This window comes from Phycodurus eques, chromosome 20 (genome assembly GCF_024500275.1).
Source record: "Phycodurus eques isolate BA_2022a chromosome 20, UOR_Pequ_1.1, whole genome shotgun sequence".
In the NCBI taxonomy this organism is placed as follows: Eukaryota; Metazoa; Chordata; class Actinopteri; order Syngnathiformes; family Syngnathidae; genus Phycodurus; species Phycodurus eques.
In genome coordinates, this window is record NC_084544.1 from 12540278 (window position 1) to 12560838 (window position 20561).

A 20561-nucleotide genomic window follows, 5' to 3' on the forward strand; every position below is an offset into this window, starting at 1 on the left:
GGGCGGCAATAAACTGTAATGGTCTCACTGTAAGAATAATCAGTCTGCCTTTAGAAAGTTAGAAGAGACAGTATTATGTGGTCAGGGTGACCGGGCCTTACTCGAATGGCTATTTCTAGTGTAGTCACTTTAATTCATCCCACTTCCCCTTCCCCAAGCCGATGACAGTGGGAGAGAAACAGTGATGAGGAGGAGACCTAACACCGGAGGTTACCATCATTTATCTGCCTCTAAAAAGGCCAAAGAGTAGCAGTTTGGTTCTGAATAATCGGATTTGTGCAGATATGTTGAAACTGTTTGTCTTAAAAATGACTGCCAGTGCACTGTGATGTCCATTGAACATGTTCTTTTTTTGTTTTTGTTTATCATTTATTGTTCTGCATAGGTAGTACCAAAACTTCCCAAAATAAGAGCAGAGGAATGGGAGAGTGCAAAATGAGAAATCTCAAACCATATTGGGAGAATGATTTCACTTAATACCAGGCAGATTTGCCATAGTTCAGTGAACTATTTCTTTTGTGATCTAAACTGTAAACTATTTGCTGTATGTCAGAGCGAGTGATGAATTTGTATATAGAGGTATTGTACGTTTTTTTGTGTTTTGTGGTCATTTTGAATACATTAGCAGCTATGGAGCAAACCAGGATGCTTTTTGTAAATTTTTGCCAACCAAGGTTAACCCATCTGCCAATGTCTACCAATTAAAACAAACAAAATGATGGACCTTGTGTTCAACTAATTCCAGATCCTCCTCAGGATGTCAGGAGGGCTATTGGGGCATAGTCTCATGTATTTACTATCAGGCTGATGTGGCGCCGAGCGCGACAAACTTAAGCATCCACCCCATTTTGTGTCATGATAAAATGAAGCCTGACAAATCAAATATGAGCACATCAAGTATCTGGGTCAGTCGTGATTATTTCACCATTTTCATAAAACAAGCTTCCTGCACAGAAGTCAGACGACTAAACCGACCAGTAACGACTACTTCTACAAATTGAATCTGGTAGCTTTGTCATTTCATTTCATGAGCTGTGTTGGGTTTTACTCCTTATCCACCATTGTGTCCTTCCTATACGGTGAGTTTGCCATTTTAGTGCCGTTTGAATGTGGGGCGAATATAGGTTATTCTTTATCGTGCCTTGAATGTATCCCACCATGTAGCTTTAAAAATACTGAACTCATGGTCACTAGAAAATCAATGCATCTCATGATACATTGTGTAGTAACAAACAAAATGGCAGACAGCTTAAAAAAAATAGAACGTAATGTATTTATGTTCAATATTTATTACAAAAGGTCAATCGCTGACATTGATACGGTACATTGTAATTATGTGACAGCAATGACACAATTTACGTGTTCAAAAAGTATCTCATTTGACTGACTTCGAGACAAAAATATATTTAGTGATTAGGGAGTAGAAAATAATGATTCAGAAATTAGCATTTTTTTAAGGGTTTATGTCAAATGCAGACAACTTGAGAAACCAGTAAGAATGGACGGGCACAATATTTTACTATACTTTTTTTTATTACAAATGAACAATATTCAGATCAAGCATATATATATAAAGCACACACACACAAAAACATTTGCATCCAAAGAAATTACATATAGAGCTCCTCTGTGTAATATTTGCAACAGCTAAAACATTCATAGGGATAACAAGAAATTTCTGAGGCAACTCGCATGAACAAAAGATGCGGTCAATCAAGAAAACTCACCTCAGTCCTTTCTCATGTACATTGTTATGAACATTAAGCTTTGAAAAAAATAATTCAAACGTGCAAAATCAGCATACTATTTTTGGTAAACATGGGAAAAGAACAGTCTGGAATCATTACATATTCCTGCAAAGGCTGTGCTAACAAGATCACTTGCCTTTTTTAGGGCTCTTGTTGGATTTGTTAAGGATCTTCATGAGGTTTTTGGACATGAAGTACGGTTTCTCCAGTGAACCGTCGTTGCGCTCCAAGTCCTCCACTGTGAACAATTCATCGCATTGTTAACTTATCGACTCTTGAACTCAAAGCGGGGGTTCTTGCTTCGAATTGTTTGATCAACGTGACGAGAGAAGCTTTGTCATTGTGCACTCACAGAAGCAGAGAAAAAGCGTGTCAACACACATGCTGTACACACTGAAGAATCCGTGAGCGATGAGGTAGCTGCCGAACACCACCGTCTATGATAGTCATTTGGAGAAAAACAACACCAAGACAATATATGACTTATGTTCGCAGAGTTAGGTGAAAGATGCAGACATACAGTAAGACTCACAATGATGGGCATCCAGTAGTAGTTGAGGGTCTCCGACTGTGCCGTGCTGTGCGCTAGAGGTATTCGCCCAGAGAAGAAGTAAAAGGACAATACGCCTGCAAGAAAAAGCTTAATATCACGATTCTGCAAATCGTAGATACTTTGCATGAGTGTGGTTTAGTAGGACCCGAATGCAGCACACCAATCTGAATAGGTGGAAATGACTTTAGTATCAAATGTGACAAGTCACCTCAAAGCCCAGATACAGAGCAGTTAACATCACAGTCAAGATGGTGAAACTTTGAAGATTGTGAATATATAGGTCTCTATGCCTTGACTGAAATCCACAGGTGGAAGGCCAGGAACGCTAACGCTTGACTGCTGTCTTAAGCCACAATTCACAGAGAGCAGGACGGGAAAACTCACACTTTGTTCTTTGAAGCAGAATCCCAAACGGCCACGGGGAACGGGTAAACAAACATGCTAAGGCAGAACTCTTGGTCAGGGTCAGAAGGCTGGGCAAACATGATACGGCAGAGCTCGTGGTCAGAGCGGATTCAATGGGGTAGTTTTGTCATGTCTTGCATCGATGAGTTTTGAACAATCTGACAATGACTGAGTCATCAACAAAGCCCTAAATAAGTGGGTGTGGCTGAATGTGACTGACACACTGTGACGCGTCATTGTATTTTTAATTCAAAAAGTGCAACATAAATCCTGAAGGCTGTAACGGTGTGATACGTACCCACTCCACCAACTACAAGGAGCTTCCCAAATAACAGCAACAGGTCTGCCACTTTATCCAGTATGACAGTTCTGTAAAGCAGAGGCTGCATACCTTATACATTTGTTGCATTCATTCAGCGATTCTTCCCTAAAATGTGTTAACTGTATTCATGTATCTCATTAAATAATTTGGTAAGGATTCAGTGTAAATTATAAAATATTGTACATACACATTTAAAAGATGTTAGTTTTAAAAATCTAATTTTGGCCATTGAGCACAAAACCCAGCACAAACCTTATAATGTTTCTCATGATCAGAGAGAAAGCATTTTTGGCGGAGGTACAGAAGTTTTTCCCATAAACAGCAATCTGTGGAAAAGCACAAGTTAGACAAAAATACACCGAAGATACATATTACTATATTGTGCGCTGATGACATTGTTACTCATACTTGCTGATCTTACCATGATATATGCGTTTCTATTGAGGAACTTAAAGAACTTCTCGAGGCACCAGAAGCAGCACTTCATGCAGCACAGCAGAAAACGTGCGCACGGGTTCTGTGCCGCTGAAGAGGGTTAACGAGACGAAAAACACTTTATTGGCCTGTCGTTTGTTGTTCTTTAACTAACATGTTGTATTGCATGTAATATTGTAACTATAACCTATTAGGTGAGAGGCCTTACTTCTGGTTTTGTGGTCAATGTACTCGAGGAGGACCCTCACGCCCTGCACAATGGTCAGGATCAAAGCACCAAATGCCAATGAGCCAACATGGTACCTGGAATTATTTACAGTGGGTTTTTAGTACACGGTTAAGATCATTGGGAAAATGTATTGTCAGTAGATAGTGATAAATAATATTTCAACAAATCCAACCATCTACTTGGTATAATGCTTGTCTTCATGAGTTATTGTCACAGAACAGACTGAGCCACAATCGAGCTGCCATCCAATTCTTAAGGTCTTTGGCGCATACGAGAGGACTGAGCCGAGACTGCAGCCTCCTCGTATTTTCTGTTTGACTCTCAAAAGTGTTTATTTTCTGTCTAACGTTTCAAGCACATTCACACGACAGAGCGCAAACATCGACCTACCTGAGTGTGCGCACAAAGGCATCGAACAGGGGGAACACGGGGATGTCATCCGGTTTGACGAAAGCCCAATAGTAGGCGGAAAAGGCGCCAGCCAGCGTGCACTGGCCCAGCGCGATGACAAAGTTGACAGACCAGAGAAAGGCCACCACGTTGTAGATCTGAAGGTTGAAGAGGTTCCTCTGGAAGAGCCCCTCGTCGTTGTATTTGACAAAGATGCACGCAGCGGAGGGGCAGGTCGGGTAATCGGACGCCTTGAAGATCTGAGGAGGAGGAGGAGCAAGTAGGAACAGTGAGTGAGTCAATATCGAATAGATGCTCGCTGTCCAGTAAAAAAAAGAAAGTGGACTCATTCAAAGCAATACGACTGCAGCTTTGCCGCATTTTCATTTGCTCAATTTAAGGTAGTGTTCCCAGGCAGCGAAAAGACTGACACACCCCCAAAAAGTTTAGAATTGCTTGTAGATCACACAAGCTGGTGGCAAAGCCCTACATGAGTTGCCTCAACTCACTTTGACAAAGTTCTTTGACACCAAGGTGCCACAAGGGGAGAGCAAAGCAATAGTTTTATATTAGACATATGGACTTCTGTGTTGTTTATCTCATTTAGCTATTTAGAAGTACCGAAGTATACGTTTGAGGAAAATTACCATTTTTGATTTATTCTATGAACTACTGTCAACATAATTCCAAAATTCAAAATGTATGTATTTGTAGAGAATGTATTTGCTATATTAGGTTAACTGAAGACCGAATTGTCCACCGGCGTAAATCTGAGTGTGAAATGTTTTGTCTATATTTGCCCTGCAGTTAGCAGTCCAGGATGTACTCCACACATCTTGCCCAACTCAGCTAATGTTCAGATGTTACCTTAATATTGCCTGTTCAGTAGAGTTTAAGGTTTTATGACCCCGTGACAGATTATATCTGCTTACATGACTTCCTATGGGGAAACGGTGTGACACAACCCAGATTGTCCTTGACATTAGTGGCTCCACTGTCGTTTCACTCTCACGGTGAAAACAAAATCAACATTTGACAGCAGTCGCATTGAAATGAAAAGTACACAAAACGAAAGAAATTCGTATTATGAATTATCATGCACACTAGGCTCACATGCGGCCCATTCACCTGAGGGTCACAGTCCACGGTGCCGTTGATGCGCTGACACCCATTCACACTGGAGTTCAGAGCCACCACTTTGTAGACGGCCTCTCCTGAGGTGGCCAAATACCTGCATTGAATGGCTCAGGAGAAACAAACGCGTCACGCGCTATTCCGTATTTTAACAGTCGTCCGTATCTAACACATGCACACGTACGTACGCACACATAATGAAAGGATACAACGCAGTGGAACCCCAGTAGGCTACACAAACCAAGAGGAGAACAAATGTGAGCAGAGGGTAAAACAGGGTGCTCATCATTTGACCGATGGCCCTGCGGAACAGCTCATGTCATTAAGGAGACGATACGAGGGGCCTAATGCACTCTTCCAAGTACAAAAATAACTATCTAATAAACTGAATTGTATCACAGCACGACTCACCTGCTGGACTCTTGGATGAGCGCGATGGCGATGAAGATTCGGGTTCGCAGAAAGATGAGGACCAAGATCAGGATTGCCTCCACCACAGAAAGGATGATCACTGAGGAGGCAACAGAAGCAGAAAGATAACAACAACAACAACAAGAAAAAAACAGATTACAGCAATCCCTCGTTTATCGCGGGGTTTCGGTTCCAGAGCGCCCCCGCAATAAGTGAATTCCGCAATGTAGCATCCGTGTTTTTTATTCTTTAACAATTATTTTAAACTGTATGACTCTCCCCAGTCCCACACTTAATCTTTCCCACACCGTTATTCAGTCTCTACCATACTCATGAACATTTCCTATGCGCTTAAACACTTTTTATACTCTAAAACATCCGTAATATTAAGAACAAAAAAAATGAAGGTACTCACCATTAAAGTTGATGCGAATTGTACTGCAAACCCAGCAAGAGCATTATAGCCGTCACCCTGATATTCACCCTTTCTGAACTGGACTGAAGATTAATTTATGCGCTAATAGCTACAAGACAGACATACACGGCACCTTGTGCCTGTCTGCCTTTCCTTAAACTGGTCGAGAAGTTCCATCTTTACTGCGAGATAGCTAATACTGCTATCACCTTTCTCCGCCGCTACCTTGTTTGGGCGGCATCGTAGGCCTTGACATTAAGTATTGTAACGTCTTCCAATGATACACAGCGAGACGTCAGTCTATTTATCTCACGTTTATTAATAGCGTAACGAAACGCGGATACTGTGAGACGTCAACGAGCTCTCTCGGTGAGGCGATGCCTTCAGCTACACACGGAAATATCAGCGCTCAGCACAACTGAGCTTTTGTACTGTACTGTACAGGTATTTTATTCCTTGTAATATGTGTTTGAATAAATTGTCATTTGTTTTTCTCCACGATTTAGCTAGAAAATGCGTATTTTACGACGATTAAAACAAATGTAAAGAAATTGTTTTGTATGGTGAATTATCAGCAATATTAATATGATTTTTTTTAAAATCCGCGATGCACTGAATCTCCAATCAGTGAACTGCAATACAGCGAGGGTTTACTGTACAGGATAAAATGATATGTAGGATGCCTTTATCCTCATCTATGGCAGGATTTAGAAAGTATGTTCCCACATGGTAAAATATAAGATGGTTGAGTAAACTCACAAAAGGCTAACCAGGTCTCTTGCACTTTCAGATAAAAGCTGAAGTTAGTGGTGAATCCAATATCAGTAATGGAAGCAGACAGATTCTTGTAGTTAGTGTACTCCCAGTAGCAGTGCCAAATCCCTGAAAGTAAATCAAACACACACATAAAAAAATACATCAAGCTGGGAAGTGTTGGCTTTCAAGCATAAATAAAATGCAAAGCTGGGTTTATATTTACCGTAGGCCCCGGTGCACAGTACTGCTATAATAAGGATCCATACCATGAACCGAGCAGTGAATCTCAGCAGTAAAAGGAACAACATACTGAGCACCATTGATATTGCCAGACCGCTGTTGTGGGAAGGAAAAATAAACTATCAAGGAAATACGAAAATCCAGTCAACAAAGCATTAAAGTAGATGAGCGCGAGAGATATTCATTTATGCTGAAGTGCAATTGGTAAGAAATAGTACCTTTGTGTTTTCATCTGTGTTCGATATAATCAAGAACTCCACTGCTGATCACAAATATGTCAAGCCAATCATTGATACTAGGGCCCCACGGATTAACAGGCCGGCCAATTTAAACGGCTGATATGAACCCTTTTCAAATCGGCCAATTTTTTTTGTTTGGTTTTACACAATACTGCATGACAACATAAAGATCATGACATTCTAAAAATATATATCGTTTTTTTCTTTTGCTGATTTTCCTTTTTCTCTTTATAAAATGCAAAGAAACAACAGTACTGAGCGATTAATTGGTAACTGGAATCTAACTGATACTCAAAGGTTTTTGTGTTCTCTGTTTGTCAACGGGTGGCAGAGTGTGGCATCAACTAACGCAAGGATCCAGGGCCATGATGACGCAAAATCCTCAAAGATCCTGACACCTATGTCCCTGGCACTGAAGCCGTTCAAAACATCCCTGATAAAGACAAAAACAAAGACAGTCAGTTGTATATAGTGCCAAAAAAAAATCAAACAAATCATGAAAAGCATGCTGTGAGCTACTAAAATTGATGCAGTGGTAAAGAAAAAAACATGATTGCAAGGAATTGAATTTTAGCTCACCATCACAGAAAAGTCATGCTTTACATATTAGTTCCTATTTCTTAGTATAACTGCATTTCAGGGGCATTTTCTTTTCACTGCATCACTGTTGGCATACAAACCGAAACTGAACCACACGCTAGGAAAAAAAAATTGCTGGCTACTGCGTTTGAATTGAGCATGTTTGACGAGAGTGAACATTATGTAACACTGCTGGGCATTTAACAGTGATTTTGTCTAGTTCAGTTCATTGCTTTTTTTTTTTTTTGTTTGTTTCTAAAGCAACATAACATATGGCTATTCACTGATATTCATTGGCTCTACCCAGTGCCATTCTTCAGGAGGTTGACCGTCTCGCTGACAGATGGTGGCAAGCCTGAAACGTCAGAAAAATCCTGTGGCATATTCCCAAGCAGTTTGACATTAGGCAAACATCTTCCTATAACTGCAAAGAGGAGAGATGATAAAATGAGCTTGAACTTGTCATTTGCATTGTCATTTTTAGTCATGAATGTGCAACCATTAATGGACCAAAACGAAAAAACAAGAAATCCAGTGGAGCCTCAGAAGTCAAATAGATGCTTTTTGATCTCAAATTTGTTCTTTTTTTATTTTATTTTCCTTCAAGTAATAATTCAAATAGAAATACTTGGTTTGAGGGCCAAACTGTTGTAATCATAACATATGTGTGATGTTTAAAAATAAGTGAACGTATCAGTTATTATTCACCCATCCATTCTCTACATCGCTCATCCTGTTCTGGGTTGTGGGGAACTGGATTCTATCCCAGCTGACTGGACAAAAAGTCATCACAAGGCATATACAGTACAGACACAGACAACCCTTCATACTCACTTTGGAAAAGTCAGGCGAGTGTACCACGATACCATTAGTGACTTAGTTCATATTAAGATGTTAAAAAAATAAAACTCTTAAGTTTCATGCCAAAGAAGTAATACGAAGGGACGTTGTAACAAATGTACAACATACAAACTGCCTCAAATCGGTCAAGAAAGTGAGGTGGGTCAAGGTTTTGTGCAACTTCAAAGGCAATATCTTACCCGGCGAATTTGGTTTGGCTTCTGAGGTTCCACTGTGTCTTGTGTCAAGAACCTTGAATCTTGAATCAGCACTTACAACCAACATTAAGATCAATGTCATACAGTTATTACAACTTACCGGACGTTGTGGGAATAGTATAGAAAGGACACAGCTCGTTATCCACAATGTCTTTAACGGTCTAAAAATAAAGTTATCCTATTTAGAGACGAGTCGTTGCAAGAGAAACCAACCACAGATAATTGGGCAAATAAATTTTTTGCTTAAACAGGCATAAAACTTACCATGTCAGTCTTTGACAGGTCTAAGGACGGCGCACAGAGGCTTTGATTGAAAACATCTGCAGGCTTTACATTTGGAGCGTAGTCAAGCGGCCCCACGGCAGAGAAATCGGTGGGGCACATTTTCACACATATCTGGTGAGGAGTAAAGCAGCAAGATTACGGCAGCGAAATGGCAAAAAATAGCCTTCGCACAGTCCACGTTCAATCCATTCTACCTGTGTGGTTGGACACTGTAACCCATTCAGAGCTGCTGCCATCACATTAAAACCTGTCGCACATTTGACAATGTCAAAGTAGAGTAGTGCGGGTCGGTCTCTGAGAGCACACACGAGGAAAAATATGTATCAACATGGTATTGATGGCTTGATTCAGTGTATATTTTGTAATGCATGCAAGTGAAAGCTAATCACATATTTGGTCCAGTGCCACAAAACCATCCGGTTGAGTTCCTTGGATAGAGAACTTGCCGGGGATCTCCATAAAGCCATGCTGATAGTAGTGGGGGAGAGTGGGGGAGCACACACACAAAAGATTAAACCAACTAAGAAAAACCACAAATGACCAACGACACACTGTACCCACATTATCACATGTACTCATTTTATACCTTCGGGATCTTTGGATTACTTGTGTTAAACAAAACAAATAAATGTAAAAGCATTTAATGTGTTAAATTATCATGTGGGCAAGAATGTGTGAAAAGTTGTAACACTGGTTACAATGTAATAATGTCAAATATGGGGGCTACTTAGAAGGAATAGGTACGGGGGGGCTCGGTTTCATTTCTACGCGGGCGACGTAACCCAAATTTGACTAACCTATGCTAAGGCAGTAGTAAATATAAAGCAATGAAATGAAAACACGGCAGTAGCTGAGCTTCCTCCTTGAGCCGTTTGATGAAATTCTTACACCCCTCTGAAAACTAGCTCATTGCACGTTGAGTAATGAGAGTAAATATTTGTATTAAAAAAAAAAAAAAAACTCAAGTACGGCGCGAACTGAGTGTGCCCTCTTTTGCTGCGTGACCACGGATCAACAACTGAGCATTATTATCTGTGTGTGCAGCAAAGTAAGTAACTGCGTGAATGTCATCAGAGGAAGGCTATACTACGTGTACCAAGCCCATTACAGAGGCTTGTAAAACCATTCATACCTCTTGAACTTCTCCACATTTTGTCCAAGTAGGTAACAGCTAGATATGTAAAGCAGCTAGGTAGGTAATTGGGTAGACGGGTAGGTAGTTGGGTAGGTAAATAAGAAGGTAGGTACAGTCTATATAAAAAGTCTACCCACCCCTGCTCAAATGCCAGGTTTTTGGGGTTTTTTTTATATTAAAAAAATGACACAAAGCTAAATCATTTCAAAACTCTTTTCACTATTGTGACCTATAACCACTACAACTCGATTGAAAAATCAAACGGAATTTTTTTTAATACGAAAAATAAATAATGTACAATAATCAGGTTGCATAAATATGTACACCCTCAAACCAATACTTTGTTGCATCACCTTTGGCTATTATTAGAGCAAGCTGGGTCTTTTTTGAGTAGGAATCTACCAGTGTAGCACATCTTAGTGTGCCAATACTTGCCCACTCATCAAAAAAAAAAAAAAAACAACAACAACAACAAAAAAAACACCCTAACTGTGTCAGAGTGCAAGGGCATCTCCTGAGCACAGCCCTCTTCAGAGGACCCCACAGATGTTCGATCACATATTCAGGGAATAGGTAGGTAGTTGGGTAGGTAAGTAACTCAGTAGCTAGGTGGGTAGTTAAATAAATGGGTAGTAGGTAACTAGGTAGGTAGGTAATGTGTACGGCACCTGACAAGTGCTATTCCAGTTTTTACTTTTTGTAAGGGGTTCCAAAAAAAACATAAAAAAGAAAATAAATAAATCAGCAGTCCCATCCCGCAATACTGTGCAAATGTGCCCCCTTTGACAAGAGACTGTAGGAAACCACTTAATTGTATTAATTGTATTGAAGTTTTTCTTCTTTGTTTAGTTTGTTCTTTCTTATATGCCTGAAATGTACAAAGAAACAAAATAAATATGTAAGCACAAGTAAGTAGTGAGAAAATGTAACTTCAAAAGTAAGTCATTGGCTGTTACAACACATTTACAGGGGAGTGCCACTAATGTTTCGGCCATGGCCAGTTAAAAAAATAAAATAAAAAAATAATTAAAAATAAAAAATCAACTTGGACAGCACCCAATGTCGCATTTTAATGAGGTCCCATTGCCCTTCCTGCACAGACAATTTGTGTTGACTTAAGATAAGGAAGTGTGTGCTATGTGTTGGAATGAGTTTCATGACCAAGCAGGTAGAAGCTTAACAAAATCATTGCTGCGCTTATGTTTATGTTTACTTTTTGGTTGTTTATTTATTAGGAGTGTATGTGTATGAACAAACAGAGTGATCAAATTGTAAAAATACTTGGTGTTAAGAATGTGATTTTTATTGTTCTGACAGCTCAGGTCCCTTTTAGACAACACAAAATACCTGTTTTTGTCCACTTTAATTAAAAATATATATAGGCAGATATTTTATTGCATACGTTTGTATGTTTTGGTGTGGTGGTCCATGGCCTATTGTGAAGCAATGACATCAACATTGTTATTAATTTTTAAAACCTTTATATGCTTGTACTTTAAGAGCTCTGGGATGTTCATGCAGCAACCTGTTTGTGCACTTTTCTGCACTGCCAATTTAAAACACAGTCCTGTTTTTGAATAAAGCAATGGAAATCCCAAAATGTTTTATCCGATTCATCGATTAAGCACAAAAGTAATCGACTGATTAATCAATTATTAAAATGATCGTTAGTTGCAGCCCTACGGATCTTATTTTTCCAGCTCTTTTCTTCTTTTTTTGCATTTTCCAGCAGTCTGGACACTCTGTGGTGCCATACTGCATCTCGCAGTTCAGTCTTGGTGCCACATCAGACAACATTATTGTATGTGTGGTGTGCTGAGATGGTCGTCTCCAGTATGCCACACATTAGACCAGTAAGCACACACATGGCGATTTATTTCCCCATTGTGTGGGGTCACTGATATTTTAAGAATGAGTGTGCGTGTACCCTGCTTTTGGACATGCTTTGTTGGGCTAAGCTCCACTCATTCATAAAAAATAAAAATCTAATTAATGGGGCGGGGGGGGGGGGGTGAAATAAAATAAAATAAACTAAGAGCGGAAGCAAAAAAGGAACTCATTCAATTTGTGAGGTTAACCTACATATCAGCTAATGCAAGCTATTCCCCAAATAATGTTGCCTCGTTACCACTGTGTTCTAATGCAGCTTCAATGGCCAACGTGTATCGACCTCACTAACTAATCTTGAAGTGTCTACTTTTAGGGTGTTAAATATAAAACAATGAAAGAGGAAAGAACAGAGTGAGGTCAAGTTTGGGAAAGAGACAGATTGTCTTTCGTCTGTGTGGTTATGCTCACCTAAAATCCCAACTGCCAAGTAACCAAGGATGACCGCAAAAAATAGCACACAGCAGATTATGTCAGTGCACCCTCTGGGGGGAAAATCAGGAGAGTCAAACTTGTAAGTGAGCTGTGTGTGTGGACTCTGCGATTTGTTTTCACTGTGAGTCAGTCATTCGACAAACTCATGGCAAAAATGCAGAAGGAAATGAAACTGAAAAATCACCTCTTCCTTATGGGTCCGTTAAAGGTGGGATCAAACTGTACAGGTTCACCTAGACAAAAAAAAAAAAGAAAAGAAAAAAAGAAGGTTGTGGTTACACGAAGAGTTTTATCATTACCGCAATATAAAATGCATATTAATTAGAAGTCAGTGACATTTGGGGGGTGTAATGTACAGGTATAAGCATATATTATTAAACAACGTGTTGGTTCTTTTTTTAAATGAATGAATTACTGTTCTAAATGCACAAGAAGGAACTATTTGTATGGGTGTGTAGTTAAGAAGTCAGAAGTCCTGTAAATATGATTAGGGCAGGGTGGTGGTGGTGTTGTGGGGAAAAAAAAAAAAAAAAGAATTGTTTCCTGGAACAAAAATAATGACTAACTACTACAACAGCTTATGTATATATAAAATTAAAAAAAAAACAGAAGACAGAAGCTGTCATCTACCTTACACAACAATCTGGGTTTAAAAAAAAAAAAAGCAGATGCACAACACTGATACTGCCAGCTGAGTTATTTGAATATCATTTTAATTTACAATGTTGTTTACATTATATTATACTTTCTCAAGATTCTAAATAGACTCCAAACAGTTGCCTTAAAGCTTGGAGTTCAAACAGAATTTTAGGGTCAAAATATGCCTTAAATGTATCATTATGCTGCCTCTGCATATCAAGTGAGGTGGCAGTGCACATCTACTCTAGTTGCTACTTCCTGTTTTGTTCAAGTTCCCATTCACTTGATTAGAATTAATAGAACTCGCTCATTTTATGAAAAATGAACTTTGATTTGGATAACTTGGAACTGACATCAGGTGTTTGACATGTGATTGATTGCGTGTACCCTGCCTCTGGCCCATAGTCAACTGGGATAGGCTCTGACTCACCCGTGCTTCCTGAACATGAAGTAGTTGAGAATGGATGGATGAATGCATGTTTGACATGATTCCTGAACATGAAGTAGTTGAGAATGGATGGATGAATGCATGTTTGACATGAAGGAGCAGTGAGTGAAAATGACTGGTACGTTTGCTTCTCCCATGAGCTGTAAGCTAGCTAGACACCATATGGGCGTCACATATACGTATGATCATTATGATTAGAGTGGTTAACTTATACTGTACCTGAATGATGATAAGTCAAGTTGAGAAGTTACTTAATCATCATAATGAATAAATACAGGTTAGGTGGAACAGTGGGCGACTGGTTAGCACATCTGCCTCACAGCTCTGTGGACCGGGGTTCAAATCCCGGCCTCGCCTGTGTGGAGTTTGCATGTTCTCCCGTGCCTGTGTGGGTTTTCTCCGGTTACTCTGGTTTCCTCCCACATCCCCAAAACATGCATGGTAGGTTGATTGAAGACTTTTAATTGTTTGTAGGTGTGAATGTGAGTGCGAATCGTTGTTTGTTTCTATGTGCCCTGCGATTGGCTGCCGACCGGTTCGGGGTGAACCCCGCCTCCCGCCCGAAGATAGCTGAGATAGGCTCCAGCAGCCCGCGACCCTATTGAGGATAAGTGGTAAAGAAAATGGATGGATAATACAGGTTATGATGGCAACAGTTCGGGAATCCAAATATAAATCTCAAAAGCAGATGTTGCTATGAAATCAGAACAAGTCAGCGTTTCACTCAAGCAGGTCAACTGTTATGGAAAGCTTGAGAACATAAAACTTGTTTGACGATATCCTAAAAGGAATACTGTTCAAGAGTTCATCCTGAGAGAGTAAAAAATGACAGGCATCATAAAATGCCCACAACAAAGGAACCTGTTCATCTGCCTCTTGCTGTACCACTTTTCACAATGCTGTGTTTGCAGTAAACAGTGATTCGTAAAAAGGGTAATGGTGACTCAATTTAAATACATCTCAGTTGTAGAATGTTTTTATAACTTGGGGTCATATGGAAGAGGAAATGGGTTTTGTAGGTCAGGAGGAGTAGCCTGCCGAGTTACATAATAACTCACTTTTATGTGTGAGATCAGCGCAGCATATTGTACTCATAAAAAGAAAAATCGCTCACTTAGATGGTATAGTTCCAACCCTAATAGATAAAGAAATGATTATCATTTAGATTATGCATTCGCCTTTAGTGAGATTAAAAAGGGGAGAGACAGGGACACTATTCAAAATGTTGCTTATTTAATTCAACTGTTGAAACTGGACTCGTAAAAATCTCAAAAGGTCAGAGATGTTAGAAGTCACGATCCCACCTACGAGTGAAAAAAAGGGTGATTGAAATCCTTTTAACGTTCATGTGTGCCCTGTTTGCTATAGGGTTCCCGTTTTTAATTCAAACAAGCAAGTAAACACTACGGCCAATACTTGGACGAGTTCCACATTACATGTTGCACTTCTACTTATCCAATCGCACATCAATGTACAACACCAATTCCAATGAAGTTGGGACGTTGTGTTAAATATAAATAAAAACAGAAAACAATGATTTGCAAATCATGTTCAATCTATATTTAATTGAATACACTACAAAGACAAGATATTTAATGTTCAAACTTATAAACTTGATTGTTTTTAGCAAATAATCATTAACTTCAAATTTTATGGCTGCAACACATTCCAAAAAAGATGGGATAGGTGGCAAAAAAAGAAAATCAAACACCTATTTCGAACATCCCACAGGTGAACAGGCTAATTGGGAACAGGTGGGTGCCATGATTGTGTATAAAAGGAGCTTCCATGAATCAGTCATTCACAAGCAAAGATGGGGCGAGGTTCACCTCTTTGTGAACAAGTGCATGAAAAATAGTCGAACAGTTTAAGGACAATGTTCCTCAACATACAATTGCAAGGAATTTAGGGATTTCAGCATAATATCATACCGTAATATCATCAAAAGGTTCAGAGAATCTGGAGAAATCAGGGCATGTAAGCGGCAAGGCCGAAAACCAACATTGAATGCCCCTGACCTTCGATCCCTCGGGCGGCACTGCATCACAAACCGACATCAATGTGTAAAGGATATCACCACATGGGCTCAGGAACACTTCAGAAAACCAACGTCAGTAAATACAGTTCGGTGCTACATCCGTAAGTGCAACTTGAAACTCTACTATCCAAAGCAAAAGCCATTTATCAACAACACCCACAAACGCCACCGGCTTCTCTGGGCCCGATCTCACCTAAGATGGACTGATGCAAAGTGTTCTGTGGTCCGACGAGTCCACATTTCAAATTGTTTTTGGAAATTGTGGCCGTCGTGTCCTCTGGGCCAAAGAGGAAAAGAACCAGCCGGACTGTTATGGACGCAAAGTTCAAAAGCCAGCATCTGTGATGGTATGCGGCTGTGTTAGTGCCAATGGCATGGGTAACTTACACATCTGTGAAGGCACCATTAATGCTTAAAGGTACATACAGGTTTTGGAGAAACATATGCTGCCATCCAAGCAACGTCTTTTTCATGGACGCTCCTGCTTATTTCAGCAAGACAATGCCAAACCACATTCTGCACGTGTTACAACGGCGTGGCTTTCGTAGTAAAAGAGTGCAGGTACAAGACTGGCCTGCCTGCAGTCCAGACCTGTCTCCCATTGAAAATGCGTGGCGCATTATGAAGCGTAAAATACGACAACGGAGACCCCGGACTGTTGAACAGCTGAAGCTGTACATCAAGCAAGAATGGGAAAGAATTCCACCTACAAAGCTTCAACAATTAGTGTCCTCAGTTCCCAAACGTTTATTGAATGTTGTTAAGAGAAAAGGTGATGTAACACAGTGGTAAACATGACCCTGTCCCAGCTTTTTTGGAACATGTTGCATCCATAAAATTCTAAGTTAATGATTATTTGCTAAAAACAATAGTTTTTCAGTTTGAACATTAAAAATCTTGTCTTTGTAGTGTATTCAATTAAATATAGGTCGAACATGATTTTCAAATCATTGTATTCTGTTTTTATTTATGTTTAACACAATGTCCCACCTTCATTGGAATTGGGGTTATATTCTTACACCGCCGCACAATAGTGTTCATTGTGAGACATTCGTAACCTCAAATCGGTGTATGTCATATACCGAGGATCTTCTGTAAATTAGTATTGTGCCCGTTTTCCAAATGAGAGAAGTAAAATATTCTCCAGGCTTGACACTTGAACAGCCCATGAAACGCTTCTCTTTAATAACATTTCTTGTTAGTAATCAACATACTAAATGATGTCACTGTTTATCTGGAAAGAACCTTCCATACTGTGTACCCAAGAGATATGAGTAACTATATTAGTTTTTTTTCCTGGCAAAACACCACATTCGTTGGCACATTTACAAAAGGTTTGTATGACATTATGCGTTTTCTAATTTATTTATTTTTAAATTTTTATTTTTTTAGCTTGACATTTGTTCTATTGATGGAGCCACAAGTGTATTGACAGTATGGGAGGTTTAACAAGGCTACAGTAAATAAACCCTCCCTGGAGGTAAATACAGATTGTATTTCATGTCTTCAAATAAAATACAAAAACACCAGGGAAGAGGATGTTGACCTGTGTGTTTAATATTCTATACCTCCAAGTGTTGACTTAGTTAGACCTAATTGTAACAATTGCATTGACAATTTCCGTCCACAATATGTCAATTGGGCGGCACGGTGGACGACCGGTTAGCACATCTGCCTCACAGTTCTGAGGACCGGGCTTCAAATCCTGGCCTCGCCTGAGTGGAGTATGCATGTTCTCCCCGTGCCTGCGTGGGTTTTCTCCGGGCACTCCGGTTTCCTCCCACATTCCAAAAACATCTGTGGTAGGTTGATTGAAGACTTTAAATTGCTCGTAGGTGTGAATGTGAGTGTGAATGATGGTTGTTTGTTTGTTTCTATGTGCCCTGCGATTGGCTGGCGACCATTTCAGGGTGTACATCCTCTCGCCCGAAGAGAGCTATGATAAGCTGTAGCACGCCCGTGACCCTTGTGAGGATAAGCGGTACAGATAATGGGTGGATGGATTGAATATCTCATTTGTGATCAATGTAATGTAATCAGGACCAACTGCCTTTCCATTTTTCATCCTCTTTTATGCTTTTCTAACTTCCCCCTTACTAATCATTTCCACTTCCTGGTCCATCACACTTGCCTCTTCTACTCTCCCTTCTCTCTCCTTTTCCTCATTCATCAACTCCTTGAAGTATTCTTCCCATCTATCTAGCACACTACTGGCACCAGTCAACATATTTCCATCTCTATCCTTAATCACCCTAACCTGCTGCACATCCTTCCCATCTCTATCCCTCTGTCTGGCCATCCTGTATAGATCCTTTTCTCCTTCTTTAGTGTCCAACCTGGCATACATGTCATCATATGCCTCTTGTTTGGCCTTTGCCCTTTGTCGCATCTCAATGTATTCCTTTCGCCTCTCCTCGGTCCTCTCAGTGTCCCACTTCTTCTTAGCTAACCTTTTTCCTTGTATGATTTCCTGTACTGTGAGGTTCCACCACCAAGTGTCCTTCTCTCCTTTCTTGCCAGAAGATACACCAAGTACTCTCCTGCCCGCCTCTCTGATCACCTTGGCTGCAGTGGTCCAGCTCCTCCTGTCCACCGAGAGCCTGTCTCACCTCTTCCCGAAAAGCTGCACAACACTCGTCCTGTCTCAGCTTCCGCCACATGGTTCTCTGCTCTGCCTTTGTCTTCCTAATCTTCCTCCCCACCACCAGAGTCATCTTACACACCACCATCCTATGCTGTCTAGCCACACTCTCCCCTACCACTACCTTACAGTCGGTAACCTCCTTCAGATTACATCGTCTGCACAAGATGTAAATCCACCTGCGTGCTTCTACCTCCGCTTTTGTAGGTCACCCTATGTTCCTGCCTCTTCTGGAAAAAAAGTGTTCACTACAGCCATTTGCATCCTTTTTGCAAAGTCTACCACCATCTGTCCCTCCAACTTCCTTTCCTGGATGCCGTACTTACCCATTACTTCTTCATCACCCCTATTTCCTTCACCAACATGTTCATTACAATCTGCACCAATCACGACTTCTCTCTCTGTCTGGCATGCTCAGAACTACTTCGTCTAGCTCCTTCCAGAATTTCTTTCACCTCTTGGTCACATCCTACCTGTGGGGCATAGCCACTAATCACATTATACATAACACCCTCAATTTCAAGTTTCAGCCTCATCACTCAATCTGATACTCTTTTCACCTCAAAGACATTCTTAGCCAACTCTTCTTTTAAAATAACCCCGACTCCATTTCTCTTCCCATCTACACCATGGTAAAATAATTTAAACCCTGCCCCTAAACTTCTAGCCTTACTGCCTTTCCACCTGGTCTCCTGGACACACAATATATCAACCTTTCTCCTAATCATCATGTCAACCAACTCCTGAGATTTTCCTGTCATAGTCCCAACATTTAAAGTCCCCACATTCAGTTCTAGGCGCTGTGCTTTCCTCGTCTTTCTGCTGAAGAACCTGCTTTCCACCTCTTCTTCTTCGACTTCAACCCACAGTAGCTGAATTTTCACCACTGCCCTGCAGGTTGACGGACGTGGTTAACCTGGGCCAGGACCGATCCGGTATGGAATTCTTTGGATGAACGCTCATATTTGTTTGGCAAAGTTTTCAGCCGGATGCCCTTCCTGACGCAACCCTCTGCATTTATCCGGGCTTGGGACCTGTTTAGAGTTTGCACTGACTTGTGCCCTCCACAGGTCTGCATGAGAAGGCCCACTTAATTATGATTTGTCTTATTGTTTTATATAATGTTATATATGGTTTGGATATATTTTTCCTATACATACATTACTAGTCAAAAATATTGACACAGTTTCTCATTCAATACCACTAGAAAGTGTATCCCAACGTTTGACTGGTATATGTAATTAAGACTTTACTAGTGCAGTAGAACAGGTAAATTATACAATTTGACTTGACTGAGCTGAACATTTTTTTTAATCAATTTACAAGACATAATGTATATTTGTTCAACTATCTATGCGATCGACATGTCGTGACAGCAGAACAATTCATGCTCTCCTGTTAGATGCCAGAATTGACCTGCGTATCCAAATCTTGTGACATTTGTTTGGTCTTACGTGTACCGTGAGATTATTATTATTATTATTATTATTATTATCGCAATTATGTGCTTTGGCTCCATAAAGTCTGGCAAACACTGGGCTAGTGAGCGTAATTTATGTACAATACACAATAATCGAGTTGCGTCGCTGTCGTGCGGAACTCCTTTGTAAACACAGAGAGGACTACCCGTGCTGAATTCTGAAGATGCGTTTTTAAATCCAACGTCATGAATATGCAAACCAATTTTCACCGTAATCACCGGATTACATGGGCCTACTATACATTTGACTGATAGCCTGGAATATAAAACATTTACAGAGATTTGTAATTCACACGCTTATTTAGAGGTAAAGGTTCTGACTTCTTAAACTACACCCCAGACTCTGTTGATATACACTGCATATTGTATCTTACTCCCCTCCACTGGAACACAACAATTAGTCTCCCCAGGTGAGTGATGGCAACCCACCGTACTGAGAGTCCGGATTTGCCTCCTCGTTCTTGCCCATTTTCGACCTCGACCCCAGCCTCCTCTTCCTCGGCTTGTCACTCACAGCTCGCTTCACTCCGAGTTAACTCAAAACCTCCTACGTACAAAGTCCAACACAAGTTTTAAAGAGGCCACAGTCGAGTGAATCTTTTCCTTGCAGTTGTTACGAAGGAGTGACGACACGAACGCACCTGCTAGGGAGGGAACGT

At 40.4% G+C, this 20561-nt stretch overlaps 1 protein-coding gene across 3 annotated transcripts; it reads right to left on the reverse strand.

Moving 5' to 3' along the window:
• Positions 1–1565: 1565 nt before the first annotated feature.
• slc44a4 (solute carrier family 44 member 4) lies at positions 1566–20561 on the reverse strand. 3 transcript variants are annotated; one of them, XM_061665114.1, is made up of 23 exons: positions 20544–20561; positions 20332–20449; positions 12841–12889; positions 12633–12706; positions 9589–9667; positions 9394–9493; positions 9179–9310; positions 9015–9075; positions 8160–8280; positions 7627–7710; positions 7022–7134; positions 6802–6924; positions 5628–5727; positions 5426–5518; positions 5211–5313; positions 4083–4342; positions 3672–3766; positions 3450–3553; positions 3281–3354; positions 3005–3075; positions 2281–2375; positions 2101–2185; positions 1566–1986 (listed from the first exon to the last, which is right to left on the reverse strand). In XM_061665114.1, exons 2-23 carry the CDS (start codon positions 20369–20371, stop codon positions 1877–1879), a joined length of 2166 nt encoding a protein of 721 aa, XP_061521098.1. In that variant the 5' UTR covers positions 20372–20449; positions 20544–20561; the 3' UTR covers positions 1566–1876. The 3 variants fall into 3 exon arrangements, 2 of the variants coding, with proteins under 2 accessions (XP_061521098.1, XP_061521099.1); XM_061665115.1 differs by lacking the exons at positions 1566–1986; positions 2101–2185; positions 20544–20561 and having other exon boundaries at positions 2287–2774; positions 20332–20530; XR_009767285.1 differs by lacking the exons at positions 1566–1986; positions 2101–2185; positions 20544–20561 and having other exon boundaries at positions 2289–2375; positions 2686–3075; positions 20332–20530.

What these genes read in the sequence shown, in the direction of transcription:
- slc44a4 (XM_061665114.1), bottom strand. Translation starts at nt 20,371, where the DNA reads ATGGGCAAGAACGAGGAGGCAAATCCGGACTCTCAGTACG. An exon ending in CTCCTGAAGAATGGCACTGG is followed by an intron (nt 7,711 to 8,159) that starts GTAGAGCCAATG and finishes TGTCTTTATCAG; the next exon opens with GGATGTTTTGAACGGCTTCA. An exon ending in AGAGACCTGGTTAGCCTTTT is followed by an intron (nt 5,728 to 6,801) that starts GTGAGTTTACTC and finishes TTGCCTCCTCAG; the next exon opens with TGATCATCCTTTCTGTGGTG.